Consider the following 19,342-nt stretch of genomic DNA (forward strand, 5'->3'; position numbering starts at 1 on the left):
GGGTCTGCTTGGGGTGTGTTGAAACTAATTTTGACTAAGGCTTTCTTGTCCTAGAATCAGAGTCAGACTTACTTATGAATGGCAAGCATCCAGCATATAGGGGGAAAGATAAAGGTAGACTCTCTAGTTCATTTGACAATTTAAGCTGGCATAAAGCGAAAGAGGAATTCTGGTCCTTCCCCACATTATCTGTTCATTCCTGCCCCATCTCTTGATCTCTCCCTGTGAAATGGATTGAGAAATTGATCCACACAAAAACTAACCCAGCAAAAAATTTGAGTGGCTGAAGGTACAAAGAGGCTGGAATAAATATACTTTGTGTCATAGACTACACAATCTCTATTTGGATCTCATCTGCATAATATAGATCTCAGGATATCTTGACATTGGCATTACTAAATGCTGAATAAAGTTCTTGAACAATTTGAATAATAAATTTTGAACTAATTACAGGGATCAAAACCCATGTCTTGGAGAGTTCAATCTAGTGGGGATTTAATTTCAAAACTAATATTTTGTCTGTCTTAGTTTGTTCTGTAAGAATGAGTGAAATTAATTCATAGTAAGTCATATATTTTGTGAAATAACCTATGTCTTTAATTTTTATCTTTCTGCTACCTAATTTTAGCACTAATCTGCTACTCTTTAGCTGCACAAATCACACTGCATAGATTTTGAATTAGGATCTCTGTCCCCCAGTAGCTGTTCCCTCTGATGGAAAAAGTAGTGCAGGATTTAGTTCTGTCACAAACATTTGACTGTCAGATTTTAATAATATCTTAATCTATGCTAAATCTTTCTGTAATTCAACCGAGTTCTATTTCTAGAAAGAATTTAGAATTGACTATTTCTGTGATAGTTAATTACAGAAATTAGCTATTTCTATAAGCAGAAGGCCAAAACATTTCTAAGGGCTTTCACCAGTTAGAAAAGAATGAACAAGGTCACAGGTGGCGGTAATTCTGCTCCAGCAGCTCTTGGGCTCCACATAGGATAAGGATTATTTCTGATGATTCCTCTTCTTCATACAGGAAAATTTTGCGGAGTCAGATTTTGTTTGTTTGTTTGTTTGTTTTTGGCAGGATATGAAGGAGGTCCTTACAACAGTTGAGAGAGAAGAACAGCAGTGTGTGATGATGAGCTAATTCACCTTTCAGTGAGATTGAAGTCTGACAACCTTATCAAGAATTAGGATCCTTTGCTTTCAGTCATTGCCATGACACAGACTTGTGTGACATTTTTATGGTGAAATTACTGGAGCTGCAGTGGATCATTCTTCATCTATAATCTTATTACCGTTTACAAGTACCTCTGAAAGGTGGTCTCTGAAATATGTTACTTTGCTGGGTGAGGAGGACAGAAAATTATTTCGGTTTCTTAGACTGTTGACTTCCTCATCAACAGAAAAGTTTAATGTCTGTAGAAGTTGGAAGCTGACCAGATCCATGTCTTTCCAAAAATATAATGGCAGTTGGAAAACAGTTAATTGCTCTTGTTTTTGAGACATTAGACCACAAAATACAATGCAGTGAGAGACTGATAAAGGATCACTTTGTAAATAGATTGACATTCTTGTAAGTTTTTTTTTCTATGAGGTCTTCTTTGCTGTAACTCAATTAAATGTAGGCATTCGTGTTTTTTAAGTGGTCTTGTTATAGAAAACGAAAGAACAGCTTTACAGCTAATCATAACTGAAGCACTTTCTGATAGACTTATATGTCTTACGATTTCCATTATGACATATAGACAAATAGCAGTACCACTTTCCACCATGATTACATATTTCCTCTGTTTAACCAATTACTACTAGTTTTTGTTCCAAACTCTTCTAATTTGAATTTCCCTTCTGATGGTATAAGGGACGTCTCCTTGCTATTTTTGAAATTTGAAATTGCTTTTCTAATTTTCTGGTTCAAAGAATATTACTGGCAATAGTTCTATTGGTAGAATTGTTTTGGTCATAAGAAGTGATCACAGTGGCAGGAAAAGCAAGAACAACAAATGTGGTGGTGTCATCCAGTGACCAGTGGCCAATTTCTCACAAAAGAAGCCTTACCAAAGCAATGATGAACCTGGCCTTTATTTGATATAGTAGCACTTCTGGTTCTGAACCTTCAAGTTAGGTGTGTGCTCTGCTGTACTTGCGTGATCACTGTGGCCAAGACAACTTATCACAGGTGTAAAATCAACCATTTGCTTGGATGCTTACAGGAGAAGGTTCCGTAAATTTATATATAAAAATTCTGACTTGCTCTCTCCTTTCATGGTACTGGGTAAAACCCAAAATAAAAAAGAATCTGTCCCACATCCAAAATTTTAATTAACATGTACATTTGGCTAAACACTTTCCAAAGCTTGTCCCACTTATTTACTTCTTTGAACTCTTTTTAAAGGTAAAATAAACCAATAAAGCTATTCAGATGCACAGAAGATCCATGGAAAGAAGGGGGGGGGGGGGGGGGGTAGGGATTGTAAAAAATACATGCATAACTTAAAAAAGGATCTCAAACACTAAATATGTAATCTTTTTAGGGTAAGCATCACAGGCATGCTATTATCAGTGCTGGACTGATAACATCGGAATGAAGGGGGGAAAACAAGGTGAAGAGAGTTTAGGAAAAACAGAACAGGATAGTTTAAAAAATAAAAATAATATCTTTGAATCTTTGGGACTGGTGACATCTTTCATGAAACAATATACACTGTAAATAATTTTTTTGTAATTTAACTTTACCAGTGTATACCACAGGGATATGATTTAAATTATGCTTATTCTGTAGACTCAAGATTTTTATCCAGATGAAAGTAAATCCCAAATCCTGTTTATCCAGTCCATGCATAATTATGTGGAACTGTTTTTATCAAAATACATTATGCAATGCAACATAATCAAAGAGATGTAGAAATGAAGCAGAGGGGAACAAAATAACAAATAAACAACATTCTTGGCATATTTCACCAGCAGATCTTTAAAGCTAATTTTAAGTTTAGCCATTTCAAATGAGCATAAAATATTATCTTCTGGTTTTCAATATAAAGTGTAGGATTTTGTTTAGGAAATCAAGATTATTTAGTCTTAGTGCAGTATTATCCCTGAGGTTAAAAGCTGGGTGTTTTTTTTTCACTTTTCCTGAATTCTTAAGTATATTACTGATGATAATGAAAAGCATCTTTTGAAACATATTCTCTAATATTATTTATATATATGTATATGAGTATGTCTGTGTATACATTGCATGTACATATATATATATATAAAATGTAAGTTATTCATGCATTTCATGTTTCAAAGGAGAAAGAGGACTGAGTTTTTGAATTTTTTTCAGTTTTCAGTCATGAAATGAAAAAGAAAGACATTGGATCAAATTCTGCCTTCAGATATTTGCAAAAAACTCCCAGTAAATATTGACAGGAGTCAAACACGTTTGTCTGAGGACAGTATTAGCCCTTTGGTGTGTAAATGCAAATATTTCATGCAAAATTAAGTTAATACCACATGCAAGTCCATCTCATATGCACATGGCTTATAGCCAAGAAAACTTCATTGGTGCTTGTGCTAACATGCATATATGGTTTGAACTAAGAGCATTCACGCAAAGGAAAATGCAGAATGATCAGCATGGCAACTTTGTCAGAGTGACATTCCTACAGAGCAACTATCTAATGCAAACCAATATGCACATGACCTTTTTTGGGCAGAGAAGCATGATTTGAGTTGTGGGGTAAAATAGTGATTAATAAATGTGGTTAGATTAGCATTTCTTAATGTCTAATTTTTAGTAACCATTTTGCCCCACATCTGATTCTACTTGGATTACTTCCCTTTGCTATCTACCTCTTCATCATGCAAAAAGTTACAATTAAAATTAGAAAGCATTGAACAAGCTCTAAACCCGACAGATAACATGGATATTCTCCACACTTTATACTGGAATTAAATTTGATATAAATACCTCCTGCTCTTACCAGTGGGTGGTGTTATTCCATGTATTTAGGTATGAAGCAGACAGGAAAGAGATAAATCTTTCATAAGTACAACATAAATCACACAATTCTTATATTATCCTTGCACTAAGTGTAATATATTCAAACTCACTTTTTAAGAAAATTAAGTGACTGCCATAAAACTTGAGGGATAGAATTGTGAACAGAATAAGAAATAAAATATAATAAAACAAGATACTAAGCTTGATTTTTTTCACATTTTATTTAAAACAAAGCCTCCATACTGCCTCACAATCATATTGCAGAATATGGGCTGTTTAATCCATTTAGTTAGTATTTCACATTAATGACAAATCCAGGACTAATTCCAGCACACCAATTCCTGCATTATGCAAAGTTTAACCTGACAACATCCAGTTTTAGTTACTATTTCATGTGAAACAAGTGTTCTTAGTACATCCATTAGTGGTGATGAATTAGTTAAGGCGTACATGATTTTGTAATATCTTCAGAAATAATTCAATGAGCTACTTTAGGCTTAGGCTGCACCCACCTGCAGCTTAAGGGCCTGATTCTGCAAAGTGCTGAGTACCCCACAATCCCATTGCCATCAGAGGGAATTAGAGCCATTCAGTGCCACGCAGGATGAAGCTACTGATGCCGCCTTCCACTGCAGTAATCCCCAGCAGAGGTTTATACAAGTATCCTTGTCCTGTGCTGGGCATAATATCCCTTTGGAGGGGACGCTCATGGAAGTGGGAGGTGAAGCCCAATATATTTAATTTGCTGTCTTACTTTTAAGATCTGCTTTACTTAATGGTAACCATAAAGTCAAGCTGTCAGTGATTATGCTTTATAAAAGCTTTTAATCAAGACCATTGTTTCTGCTTACTGCATAAAAGTGTACCACTCTGACAGTCATTCACAAACGTATGTATAGATACCACATGGAAGCTGTTTGAATTTATGTCAAAATTTTGGAGGTTGATTTCTAGTTAAATTGTTACGAAAATGTATAGATTTTCTTGTTCTTGCCAACTTTATGGAGAGCTCTGCAAAGTCTCTAATCTATAACTCAAAATAGCTCTGGAAAGCATCCCTCTAGAGACACAGATTCACAGATGCTTAAGATGCACAATGCTCTCAGTGTCTTCAAATCTATGTCAACTTTTCAGAAAAAATGTTGCTGTCTCCAGAAAATAAGCCAGAAATATAAATGCTTACTTTTGCTCATTAGCAGATTGTTATTCCTTTTTAGCTGGCCACATAATATATTTTTCCATAAGGAGTGTTTACAGTTTTTTTATCAGGAAGAGAAAATATGAGTGTTGTACCTTGTCACTTCCTAGAAATGAGATTCTGTGGATTGCTAAATGGTTAGTAGTACTGTGTTGACTTTCAGTGCAGAATTATGTGGTTGTGAATGCAAGCGAACTACTGTTCAGACTATCGTACGATTAGAATATTTCACTCTGAAAAGAGCAGCTAAATCACCTGCCTGCTCCTTTCTTCCACCCACCCCCAATATACCTGTTCTAGATTACATGAGAGGATTTTGAAAAAGAATTGATCTCCACAGGTTTTATAGAAGAGTAACTCTGTAGATACCAACAAAGGTACTCTTGTTTGATACTGGAAGTGGAAAATCAGGCCAAAGAACAAACAAAATTCTGGAAGAGCTATGTCTGAAATAAGAAACCTATGATTTTCTTTTTCTTGTCTTAAGCTTATAATAGTCAATTGCAGTTCTCAAGCTTTCCTAAGCACAGAGAGAGTTCAGATTTCTGTTATAGCTTGTAATAATCTAGGCAGGTAAATGTTTGGATGCCAAACTTGCAATGGCTTGGTTTTCAAGAATTGCTATATATCCACCTTCTTAAGCTTGTATTTTTACAGCTCAAAAATAATCAAGACTTACAATCTCTTTCTAAATTCTCATGCATTTATCTATTCCTCAGCATCCGTGCCTGAAAAACAGAACAACATACCATGTTCATGTCAATGCCATTGGTGTATGTCCATGCGTGCTGGAAGTATTCCTCAAGTCGCTGCCGCAGAGGGTTGGGGATTTGATGAAAGCGTATAAACTCCTTTACTCGCAGCATCTGCATGTGATACCGTGCCGTTCCCGAGTAGAGTCTTTGGATTATTGCAGATACATTTCCAAAAATACTAGCATACATTAATGCTGGATTAAATAGAAACAAAACTTACTTAAGTCATATCATTGGCTTTGCAGATGATGCAACAGTTCTTATAATGTACTTTGTATGTAAAAAAGCTCAGATGAGACTAGAAACATTTTCAGAGATGTGGAATTGATTTACCTGAAGCTTTTTATTGATTTGATTGTATCAGTACCAACTCAGTTAGCACATAAGGCTTAAATATTAAATCATAATCGAGTTGGTAATATTTATCTTTGGAGATTTGTAGTCCTGAATTTAGTGTTGTAAATTAGGTTCATCTAATTATACAAACTTCGGTAGAACTAAGAACTAGGAACTAAGGTTAAGGACAAGTTAAGAACAAAGGGCAGAGTTAAGAAGGTACGCATACATTTACAGGTTCAGTGTTTAAATCAACAAATAAAACACGATTATCAAAAAATGATGGGCTATAGTTTCCTAAATCCACTCAAAACTCAGCTTCCTACCTACACAGGATTTGCTCACAGACACTGATACACAAGACAAAACTTCTGACATTTTTGATAACAGATTTTGAGTAGTCAAGCAACTTGACTGCTTCTTGACACTGCATGAGTCACAACATATTTTCGCATATAACATTGCTTTCCCTGGGAATTTGCCCTTCCGGCTGCATGCTTATAATCTTATTAGCTTAGACTGTTAAGTCATTTGCTCAAACACTGAGAAAAATAGAAAAAAATTAATAAGATAAAACTACTTACAGCCAATCAACATGACACAGATGGAAAAGATTTTCTCTGAGTTGGTGTTTGGAGACACATTGCCAAATCCTACACTTGTCAGACTGCTGAAGGTAAAATAAAGTGCTGTAACATATTTGTCCTTGATGGATGGTCCAGAGCTTGCATCACTCTTATTGTAATGCTTTCCTAATTGTTCTCCTAAAGAATCCAACCAGCCAATCTTGTGAGCCAAGTAAGGTCTTTCTACATTTCCAATGGCATACCAAATGCAAGCAAGCCAGTGTGCAATTAGTGCAAATATGCACATAAGGAGCATCAGAACTGCAGCACCATATTCTGAATATCTGTCCAATTTCCGCGCTACCCTCACCAAACGCAGCAGTCTAGCTGTCTTCAGAAGACCTATTAATGTTGTTGTCTGTAAAAATAAGATATAAATAGAAATTGATTTTCTCTGTTAGCAAATGTACTTTCATGAATACCCAGCATGAATACACCAGTGCAAATTCCATTATTTTGGGGAATTAACAAAACCAGTAGATTAACCCATTTCAATGTAATCTTAATTTCATTTTCTTTAAACTGTCAAATTTATTATAAAAACAGTGAAGAAAACAATAAGAAATGCACATTTTAAATTAAGATATATTGAAGTTGTCATTATCTGTTGAACACTTTTTCATTTTGAATATTATTCTTGATATGGACTCTTCAATCCACCCTAATGGACTTAAATGATCCATTAGATTCATGATGTTTTGGAATGCTAAAGTCTGTAAGTTTTTGGAACTACTCATAATTATATGACTGGCTTTGTAGGTAATAAGTATTTATGATATTTGAACAAAGCTCTGTGACTATATTCGATCCTAACTGAGAGACTCCTTGCAATGCTCTGGCACACATGTTCTAGAAGAGAGAAGGAATACGGCAGAAATGTCCCAAAGAGTAAGTATCTTATTCTGCAAATATTCATCCTGTTTGTAATGGTCAGACACTGTATACAGGTAAAAGAAGATGAACCACTGTGAATAGAAAATCACGGAAAAGTTACTGTTGCCAGACTCCAGATTATTCTTCTTTTTGCATCTTTCATCCTGAAGCTTGCAGGTGTAGTGGTAGAAGACACTAATAAAAGTACTATACCATTAAAAAAACAAATGGGTCAGTTGTTATAAACCAGGAATATATTCCACGCTTTTTAGTGCAGACCTGCACTATGATTCATTGCAGCCTCTTTGAGGCTCTGATCTTTTTAAAGGAATCTGAAGTTTATTAATGTAAATTTACGATTTTCAATCTGTAAATTGTTTTCATACTTGTTAATTCCTTGTAAAAGAGATGATTGACAACATTCTAAATAGTAACTACTTGATTTCAAAAAGAACTCAGCTACCTTTTTCCCTCCATTAAGCCTGAACACATATTAAAGTGTTCAGTAAATGTCAAGACTGAATAAGTTTTTAATAAGTTTTTTCTTCCTTTTTTTAACATGCATGTATATTACATAATGCTTAACTGGAAAAGTTTTCCAAGCCTTACAAACAACTCTGATGGTAGTATGTGTCACGTTAAAGCTTTCTTTCATCAAGTACTAGACTAGGTTTTATGTTTTATTAAATCCTTGCATTTACCGTGTTTCTGAGTAAAAGCCCTTGGAACAAAAAAAGAGGCTTTCTTGGCTGCATTTGTCAGTGGACAGCTCAATATATTGTTCATATTTTCTGAGTAAATAAGCAAAAGGATAATGTAGGGTAACACTGGGTAACACTCCTTGGTTCAGCTTAACATCACAGAGAATAATTTCAGGGTGAATTTCTCATTGCCACATAAAGAAGGCTGTTTGATTGATTGTGACCTCAACAGTCTGAAAGACGATATCCTTCAAAAAGCTATGCCTAGGCTGACCTTTAGCATGCGAATATTGCCATTAGGTACATTTTTTTTGTTAGGTAGATCAGGCTTAAACATTTATGATCCTTTAAGGAAAAGAGCAATCTTAAGAAAAGTTAACATTTGTTCTTAGTGGGGTGTTGGAACCATTCTATTACAGATGTACTCATATCTCTATACCATGCAAGAGGCAACATATTCTTACAGTGACCTTTAAATAGGTCAGAAGGTAGACTGCGAATCTGAAATATGTTAACAGTGTTCCACCCCATTCTTAAGATAAGACTTGCTAATATTATGCATCCTCAGTGTCAATCCCATGTTTACATACTGCATCAGTGTGAGCTCTGGAGTATGCTGGAGGTATATAATACAAGCAAACTCCACCTCTTCAGAGTGAAATCAGCATGAGTGAGACTAGATATGCAGCAAACCACCAAGAAACTCATCCTGAGTTTGAATTTTCTTTAACACAGTGGAGAGGCTTTGACACTAAAATACAGCTGGAGGTAGAGGTGGAAAGCATGATCCATAGGTTTTGGTGTGCCTTTATGTGCTGTCCACTTCTCAGTGTAGATGTAGCCTTCACACAGTAACAGTCCACCTCCCATGTGTCACTCAGCTGGGGACAGAAGTACTTGGTGTCAGAACTATGCCTCGTGCAATGTAAATTCCTTGGTGTGCTGGAATACTTTGCTTAGCACGGCACTCAAGGAGGCAGAGGTCCTACTCTGTCAGTTATCCACCTTATCCCATGCGGTGCCAACAATTAACATCTGCAAACAGCAATCTGATAGATGCTACTCTTTTCTCTGAATTGCTTGCTGCTCTGTTTTCATCATACCTAGCTTTATGAGCTGGACTACAAGTTCAAGAGTTGCTGGCTATCCACATCAGGATCTTTTTTTTTTTTCAGTAGCAACATTTACTGTGAGCCAGAAGCATGTAGGAATCTCATGGCTACTGAAACTATGAATCTGATTGGTAGAAGATGGGTATGGGATCATTTTCCCCCTCTATAGTATGTTCAGTGCAAACAGCATTCCATTTATGTAATTCTGTTTACCTAAACCAGAATTCATTAGGACCGTAGCACATATTTAAGCACTTTCAGAATCTAAAATACCTACAAGGCATTGAAGAAGTCTTTTTTAATTGGTAAGATTTATTAAAAAGATAAAGGTCTTAAGGTAATACCCATTTTAAATAGATTCTGCCAAAACAGACATTCTATTTCCCCAAGTTTACTTTTTCATTACAAATAAACAAAATTACAGAGAAAAGTAAAAAAGATCGATTTAGATTTCTCCACTGTACTGTTTATATATCCCAATCTGCCAATCTAACATTTTGTTAACCAGTATAGCCAATGTAATTTTGATATTTTTGCCTTGCTTGGTTATTGTGCTATTTGGCCTTTTAAAATGCCTTTTGATTTTTTCTAGCTATAGTACAGGAGGGAGACGTAGATTAAAAGTATATATTTTTTTTCTGGTTTGACTTTAGTAATAGCACAAAAAATAAATAGTACATCATGCCTACAATGGTTCTTTCATGCCTACATGGTTCTCTCCATGAGCTAAGTAACCACATAGAAGACATCTTTAGTTGTTTTGGAATAATTATTCAGTTCTGTTAATAAGAAGCTTGAGAAAGGTTGAAGTTTGTCAATTATTTTCTCTCCAGGGGAAAAAAATTACCTTCTGAAAACAGGAGTTCACGGATACTACATTTTCTAAATATAGATCACTGAATTTATTTTACAAAATCCTTATACTTCACAAGGGGGTATCCTTAACTCCGATTAGTCTTCTTTTTTAAAAGTGAGATTAGTTTATACCCTCAATTTTTCAAGCCCTGATGCTGAAATGACCACAGCAGGGGGGTTATTTTGATGGACAGCGATTGATTACAGCACGATTTGAAAGAGGAGGGCATCAGTCTATCTGATTGCAGAGGGTATCATTCAGAAGTTATTATTGTATCAGACTGGAAGAGGGAGCTGGTATCACCTAATTAATTATCTGCATAAATGGTATTCTGCCTGTGCAAAAAGCCATTTACGACCCATGACTTTCTCACTGATGGCCAAATCCTTAGGTTTCCTCTAGATTTTTGTCGGGTGTTTTTCTTGCTTCATAACATCCATTATCATTAATGTATAAATCTATAATGTCATCTCTTATTTGTCTCTTTTTTAAACCAAATAATCCACTGAAGTGTATGAGTAGCTCAAACTGTCTCTTCCAATGTGCATTAATGTGCACTTGCTTACACAGTATTTCATCTGCTAGGGTCCTTTCCAGCGTCCTGGTATTTTAAGGTCCTCAGTTTCTCAATAATTTCCTGTCACCTACATTTTCTGCTAAAACCATCATCAACCTTCCACCTTGTTTGCAGCCTGTAAATAAATAAATCTATTAAATATGAATACTATAGCATCAAGCATAGTTAACTCCTTTCTCTCTCTTGGAAAAATCTCTAATATATACCAGAACTTCACCTTTCAGTCTATGCTCCATTACCTTAACAGCCTCTTCTGAGCACTGTGTCATTGTAGAAGATCTTTATGCTGTATGCGTCATGATACTGAAAATGTTAGTATAAACAGCAATTAAACAAAAATATTTCAACTAACCAAAACTTCTTATTTATAGCAGGGTACTGGTACTTCAACTGCTGTTGATAAAGGACTGTCAAAATGGTCTACGAGTAACTGCCTGCTCAAGCAGTGCTGGGGTTCCTCTTTGCTTGATCTTGAAAAACAATCAAGGGAAGAAAAAGTTGATACTAAATGCTTCTCTGATATTAGCCAGCCACCTAAATAATTTCCAGAGACTCTACCCTAATGCTGCATCATCCTGGACTGTACTCAGTCCACAGAGTTGCTAACACAAAGGCAGATTGCCTGTATGATCAGCTATGCAGTCTTCAGTGTAAAAGACTTAAAATTCATTGGAATAGGTTTTCCAAGTAAATTGCTGAACTGAGCACAGGAAACTATATTAATCTCTTTCTGAGGTGTTTTCTGAGCTTGATTTTAAAATATATTCTAATTTGGAAGGGGGTAAAGTACTGATTCTATCAGTGGAGATGCAGTCAGGACTACTAGGGTCAATCTCTAATTCTGGAAATGTGGGATTCTTCTTTTCAGTTTGCTTTAACAGATACACTGTGGAATGGAGTGAAGTGAAGACTTCAAAACTAAGAGAAGAGCAAGAGTACTTTGATTTATATGTCTTCATTTTAGCCAAAACCCATCTATTTTCTTGATTTGTTGCTACAAAGAGAAGACACGTTCACTTTTACATTTTGTGAGTATGCTGGATATATACATCATGATGTATTTATTTTTATTTACATTTGAAAGAGCAAAAGCCTTCATGGTTTTCTGCATATTTCATCTGAGTGTTCTCTCTGGCCTCAATTTAATAAAACTATAAATATGAAAATTTTCTTGCTGAAGCTGTTACCATCACTTGTATGTATGTTTTATTGCAGTAGGTTCTAGATGAAAGGGAAGAAACTCTAGTTTTCTATATATCCAACTGATTTTTCTCTACAACGTACCTGTCTTTAAAGTGAAAAGCTGATGAATACATTAAAAAGTGCATTATTTTAAATGTATATGTCTAAAAATATCTAGTAATCTTAAGCAGCATTCCACTTGTACATGCACATCATCTATGTGTGTGCTTTAAGGAGCTGTGCCACTGCAACTATTATTCGTTTAAAATCCAACCCAGACTCCTCAGATGAGCAGAATGATTAAAAATAAACTACCAAAGGAATAGAGAGTGAAAAGTTCATCTACTCATTATTTTTATCTTCCCAGGTATCAGGGATGTCACTTAACATTTCAAATACACAAAAAAGAGAGAATGGTTTACTACCAGCCATAATAATTTTGTGTTGAGTCTGCTTAAACAGAAAAAAAAAATCAAAATTATATTAGTTCCCTGTTTTAGAAATTGGAAAGTTAACTGTCTTACTCTGTTGCTTTCCTATGGTTGACAAAGTATGGCTCAAATGGAAGCATTCATATAGTTCTGCATGTGGTATTTGGATTATTATCTCCTGCCCTTTCTAGACTCGGTTTGATATCAAGGTGTTTTAAAGCTGGGTGAGCACACATGGAGCTCTCTTTGGAGCTTATGTTGTTTAATAAAAAGACTGTTCAATACAATAGTTTGCAGGGGATCCTATTTGAAGAATTTCTAGATAACAAAAAAGAGCTATTTCATAAAAAAGATAACCCTTATGACTGAAAAAATTCTATTAAATGAAGAATGCTCCATTCTAACAGTTTTACGTTTGCTGCTTCTTGCTAAACTATCAAAAAGAGATCATTGGGGAAATATTATAGTTAGCAATGTAGGAAGCAAAACTGCAGTAAGCAGCAGCTTAGAAAAAGTGATTGACATATTCAGTACCATGAATGAGAGAGAGAAGTCACAATGGCATGATGAACTGGTCATAATCTGTATAGTTTCATTGCTGCTTAGGTAAACAAACTAGTTTTTCCAGATAGTGAAACTGTTCAATTACTAGGTTTTGAGGGAATAAAGAATTAATTTACTTATATCTGCAATACTGAAAAAGTCATTTCATGGTCCAATAATTTCTGTTCCAGGTTACATGCTTTTGTATTTGTGCACTCACCTGCCAGAATGTGCTTGTTTGCTAGTAATCTGTAACATTATCTTATGTTAAAGTTATCCCTTGAGCATCACTTTAGCACCTGGCACTTTACTCTTAAGGATGTCTGTAATAGGGGAGGTATGGAAGAATGATGTTCAGGATCAAATCCAAAGAGCACTCCTTCAATGAACTTTGGAATTGGTCCCTGTTGTAATTCTTGATGTTCCACATTTCCAATCACTGAACATAATTTTTGGCAGTGATGAGTGCTCAGTGATCAGAAAGGGATGCAGACCACACCCGAAGGGGAACGATGTGGTCCAAGTTAGAAGTAATGCCATTGTCAAAATGTTTGTCTTTCATGTGTCTGTGCTATCAAAACCACAGAAAAAAATCTGCAGAAAGACTGAGACCTACCACAGATAATGAATGCAAAAGGTGATCAAAGTTTCTCTTGAATCTCTGGGCTTTTTAGTCACCTTCTGAATAGAAAAGTTCTCTTTTGGTAAAAGAACTATTAACATGTTCCCTCTGTCCTTTATGTTACTCTCTCTCTTCTTATTGCATTCCTTTAAGAAAACTTATTTCCACTGCATGCTATTACCTACATGTTTCTCCAGATTCCTCATTTACCTTGAGTGTGTATGCTCATGTTTAAATTAGTAGGAATATCACTATTGATTAGGAACATTACTATTGATTTCTATGACTGCTGAATTAGACCACATTATTATAATGATTTTTTGGAAGTAGAGGAGATAGGAAAACATTTTCATTATATAAAATTTAAGAAAATGAGTTTAAGAAAAGCATGACTGATATTCATCCTACTTCTGAAATTTTTAAGAGTGAATATGCTCACAAGACTCTCAAGGTGCATGTAGGTATGTGCCTTTTTTTTTATACTGACCCTTAAAGGCATACTTAATTAGTTTTAGATGTAAATTGTGAGGATAGCTAGGGTATGCTCAGAATTCACATCAGGCTTTTGGGGTGGACATAAAAAAATTTGCTGTCACAGCAAATGACTTTAATAAAAATGAATTAATTTTAACATGAAAATGTTTTTGCATTCTCTGTATTGTGACACAGAGGCATACAGTCAGATTAGTAAATTTTCATGCTAAAGGTTGTTGATTAATTTGTAGTTTTCACCTTTCTCTTCTCAACTAATGAGATACATATACTGTCCACAAAACTGTCAGTTTCCCATATGTCAATATGTGTAAAATGGTTATTTTAAGAAATGGATTTGTGTCCTTTGAAAAGTGAATGGTTCCTATTTTGCTTGGTTTGCTGCTTTTTTTTTTTTAACTGTTGTATTCTATGCATCACAAAAAAACCCAATTCTCTACTTGTCAGTTCACTTTTCATCAAAAAATATGTTATAACTTTAGCCCTTCTTAATTAAATAAAATTCTTTGGCAGGAGGCAGAACTGGGTCAGGCATCCAGAACATAGCATATGTTTTATACACCTTTGGGCAATTTTTGAATGTATATATTGAACATTTTTTTAACCTACTGTACAGATAGGGTGAGGACATTAGTCATGTCTCCAAGCTTAACCCTGTATAATCTTTGTTCTTTCTTTTGGTTGTCCATATTCTTGATAAAATAGACAACAGCCAAATCTTTTTGTTAACTGGTATAGTTTACACTACAACTAATCCATTTTACACTGAGTAAACATCTGATCTAAAGATTTTGAACAGAGAAAATTTATATTAATGCTTTAATGCTAACACAACACATGCATTATAAGCAGTTTTTACAAAGCAAGCAGCAAATCAAAGGAGCAGTTCATAAATAAAAGCATTTGAACAAATTCTTCATACACGATATATTTATTTCATTATTTGTAAAGATAGTCTCAAATATGGTATAATTGAAAAATACTAGCTGAATTGTTCAACTTGTTGTCCTGTCAATGAAAGCTAATATTCTACATTATTCTACTAAGGAATATTTAATTTTAGTTTAACTTTGAAAGATGGGGTGGAACTACTAAACATCCTATTAACTGACAAGCAAAAAATATATTAAGATATACAGATTATTGTAGTAAAGTCAAAACTTAAAATCTAAGATTTCTTATTCATTTAGGCTTACCTCTTCAGAACCAGAGCCAAAAATCAGCAGGTCAAAAGGTATTGCAGCAACCATGTCAATTAGGAACCAGCCTTTGAAGTAGTGAATTGCTATTTTTGCTGGATCACTTACCACTTCTTCATTCTGGTTTACATACGTTGTTCTGAAGTTTATTAGAATGTCAATGATAAACATAATATCCACAATTAAGTCTACAACGTTCAGTGGACTGCAAGAATATCCACACTCTCTCCTCTTCCGTTCCTCACTATCATTCAGAAGGAAGGCAGCAGAGTAAGGGGTGAATATGGCGGTGTATATTACCAGCAACAAAATGAGCCAGTCCCAGACAGCTTTGAAAGGACTATAGTGCAATATAGTAAACTTGTTGATGCGAGGTGTCTGGAGTTTATATTCTGGTAGAACATCAGCCCCTAAGGATAGAACCTAGAATAAGAAATATACCATGTCAATAATCAGGCAGTGTATCTATTCCTATTTTCAGTAAAATTAGCAAATACAGGACAAACTTAAAAAGTACTTTATTGTAGTTTTGAGGATTAAGCTTCGATTACTTGGTGTTTTGGCAAACTAAACTTCTGTGAAATTCACGATCTTTGCCAGGTTCAACAAATTCATCGACAATTTTACACAGTAGGTTGATTCTTGTTCCCTGTAGCAACCATTAAGTGGCATGTCTGGTATGCAAATCTGCATAATTAAACATGTCATCAAATTCATTTATCCACCACATGGTAACCTTGCCAGCCTGTTTCTGGCCAGTGAATGACTTTTCTTGCAGTAATGTGGTGTTTTTCTCCCAAAGCATATTATCATCGGCTTAAATTCACTGCAAAAGAGTCTACACTCATTAGATAATGTTTAGGCAACCACAAATAAAAAAGTTAGAAAAAGATCTGTGAGTGCCCTTGACAGCTATCTCTACTTTGAGTTTTGTGGTGTGGAAAAATTTAGTGCACAGACAAATTTCACTAAGGCTATAGCTCTAGTACAGCTAAAGGTGTGACAAAGAAGGGTACCACAGAAGTATTGCCTTTTGCTTCACTTCTACTTTTGTCAATTCCTAAAGCTTGTTATCATTCCTTTACAAGTGTGGATTTTTTATCTGTTGGTATTATCTAAGTTGGATTTCAATTTTATTTGGAAGGGATTATGTTTGTATGCACTGCTTGATTTGCTGGCTCTAGAAGCTGGAATGTTTGCTTTGTTGCGAAGAACAAGCATAGTGTGGACACCAGATAAAACAAATTTCCTTTGGCTGCTCCTCCAGTCTGATTGAACTCTGACATGAAGGAACAAAACCTTTAAGGATAAGAAGGTAAATTATGTTTTTGTCTATTCAATGCTTGGTGTATAGAGACTGTCAGCAATGATGTTAATTATTGCCTTCTGTGCTGCAAGTGCTCTCCAAATCCTACGGGACTCAGATCACCACTTCATTTTACACAGACCAATGAACAAACAGCAGATGGTGACAACGTTCAGTTTCTACACATTTGGGCAAGTGACATATTCAAGAAATCTTATACCTATTTTCCACCACTTACTTCTACTTATTCCTTATTCCCCTGCTAATTAAAAACAATACTGTTTAGAAAATCAGACCTTTCAAAAGAATTAAAAGGAATAATTATACCGAAATGAAATGATGACTGGAAGGAGAAATACCTCGTCAGCAACATTGTCCGCTTTTATTTGCTTTTTGTTTAGCAGCAAGTAGTTTGGGATTTGAGATGTCAGCTTGTTCAAGATTGAGGAATTTCATGCTCCTCAAACATAATCTTGTAAGATTATAAGGGTCAGCACACTCCTTTCTGTTTAACTTTCCAAAAGCAAGTGTTGTATAAACCTTAGATCCTATCCTTAGTTATCTAAGTGGCACTTCTTATTCAGTGAAGTTCTACTCCAAAAATGTTGTGAGAACACCAGGGTTAATAACCACTCTTCTCCTTTGAACTATGAAGAAAGAAACGATTAAGCCATCCAAAAGATTATAAGGTACCTTCAAGTAGCCATTAAGCACCATGCTGAGGTGATGGTAAGGCTGTTCATCTATTTTTTATATGGTAACTAGGACTTGCACTTAATGGTGCTAGCTATTTTTTTATGCATTAAAAACACTAGCTGACAGCAAGCTGAAGCATAGGCATTGCTTAGTCTCTTAAGCAGTCTTAATACTTTCAGACCCTCACCTGGTGAGTTGACAAGAATGTTTTTCTAGTATTTGAGAGCAGTGTGAGTATATGTGGCAAGGGAGCTGCTATTTATAAAATCTATATCAGTGTTCTCCTGCTGGATTTTCAGACAATGAAGGAAATGGATTAGGCAACAAAAATAAAGCTTACTTCACATGTTTCTTGCAGTTGCTTGAAAATTCCAGCCAGTGTGCTTCACTTAAAAGCAACACATAATGTGAATTTTACTTATTCCCCTGAAGTCTGGCTCCTATTCTCATTTTAGTTGCATTTTTTCCTAGGTTGGTTTAGACTGAGTTAGGTGAAACCGAAGAGTACAAAACCCAAAACCCCAATAGGGCAAAATAAGGAAAGAGCAGTATAAAAGTGATCATAGCAAAAATGGATCCAACTTTTTCGTGCTAGTTTCTTAGACACACACAACAGGAGAGGCTGACTGATGGTTGTGAGTTTCATATTCATAATGCGATATAGAACTCTACATTTCTGCATTACTTACTCCCATGCAATGGGAGGTGAAAACAAACACTCATTACATAACTATTTTTGCTTGCTGGATCAAGAGAAAGAAGATGGGAGTTTGTTTCTCAAATAAAAAAATCACAGTTGCACATACATAAAAAAAATGAAACCACATTATTTGGTTTCATGTTGGCCGTTTCAATAGAGACTGAATATGAGGTGAATTTATCCTTTTGCTGTTGTGTGACATCCTTGCAAGGCTTGGGTACTGGTGTTGGCCAATCTTGGCCATCTTGGCTAGATGGAAGACTTCAGTGCACTTAGCAATCCACTCAAAAGACCTTTACTATTTCTACTTGCTTAACATAGATGTTGACAAATTCATTGTTAGTGAAAAGACATTTTATTAACTTATCTCTTCTGGACAGTGAAACTCTCCTTACAGTTTGGATTGTAAAACAGGTGGTTGAGGGAATGAAATGTTTTTAAGAGTAAGGAGCAGCACTGGGTCAAGACTAAAGTACTGGAGTGTTAAAAAGTCTCTGAACCTTGGGACATGACATGATGAGAAAGCCAAGCTTCCTTGCATCTTACTAAAGAGAAGACTATACTGCTAAGTAGCGAGTCATACTAGCTGCAATGGATTTTCTCTTAAAAAAATTTTAGAGGTATTCAACCTTGATGAAATACTATCGCACACTAGTTTGTTGGTGAAAGCAGTAATGTATTTATAACTGGTGTGTTTTACAAGCAGTATTAGGTGATAAGATTTATTCTATTTATAATGAGAAAATTTCAAAGTTAAATAAACTGCATTGTATTTTGCCTTTGAGTAAAGAACCCTGTTCTAAAATCCAACTTTTCCTGTGTGTTCCTGTTTATCCCACCTGCTGTTAAACCGGCGCTGCTGCAATTCAAACACTTTTTTTGACTCTGAGAATCTTGCTTCAGGTGTTTCACAGAGATAGGGCTGGTGAACATCTTTTGCTCTTTTTAGGTTCATATGTTCACTTTCTAAGATCACAAGTTCAAGGTGGCACTTATTATTATTTTCTGGCTGCAATCAGACACCCAGAAAAATATGGAGTGAGATCAAAGTAACTGTCACAAAGTCACACAGTTTTAGACAGATTTATCTTTCTGAAGTGTTCGGTAGCTTTTAGTTTCTCAAAGATAACAGTAGTTCACTGAAATGGAAT

The 19,342-nt window shown here is 35.2% G+C and overlaps 1 protein-coding gene across 1 annotated transcript in view; it reads right to left on the reverse strand.

Annotated features, from left to right (window-relative positions):
• The window catches only part of KCNH7 (potassium voltage-gated channel, subfamily H (eag-related), member 7), a 245,497-nt gene that overhangs the window by 35,820 nt on the left and 190,335 nt on the right, over positions 1-19,342 (reverse strand). Inside the window, exons 7-9 of the mRNA XM_009325389.1 lie at positions 15,487-15,912; positions 6,860-7,259; positions 5,934-6,133 (exon numbers count right to left, since the gene is read on the reverse strand). Coding sequence (XP_009323664.1) covers positions 5,934-6,133; positions 6,860-7,259; positions 15,487-15,912 — 1,026 coding nt within the window. The remainder of the gene's footprint in view (positions 1-5,933; positions 6,134-6,859; positions 7,260-15,486; positions 15,913-19,342) is intronic.

This window comes from Pygoscelis adeliae, unplaced genomic scaffold (genome assembly GCF_000699105.1).
Source record: "Pygoscelis adeliae isolate BGI_AS28 unplaced genomic scaffold, ASM69910v1 Scaffold106, whole genome shotgun sequence".
Classification (NCBI taxonomy): Eukaryota; Metazoa; Chordata; class Aves; order Sphenisciformes; family Spheniscidae; genus Pygoscelis; species Pygoscelis adeliae.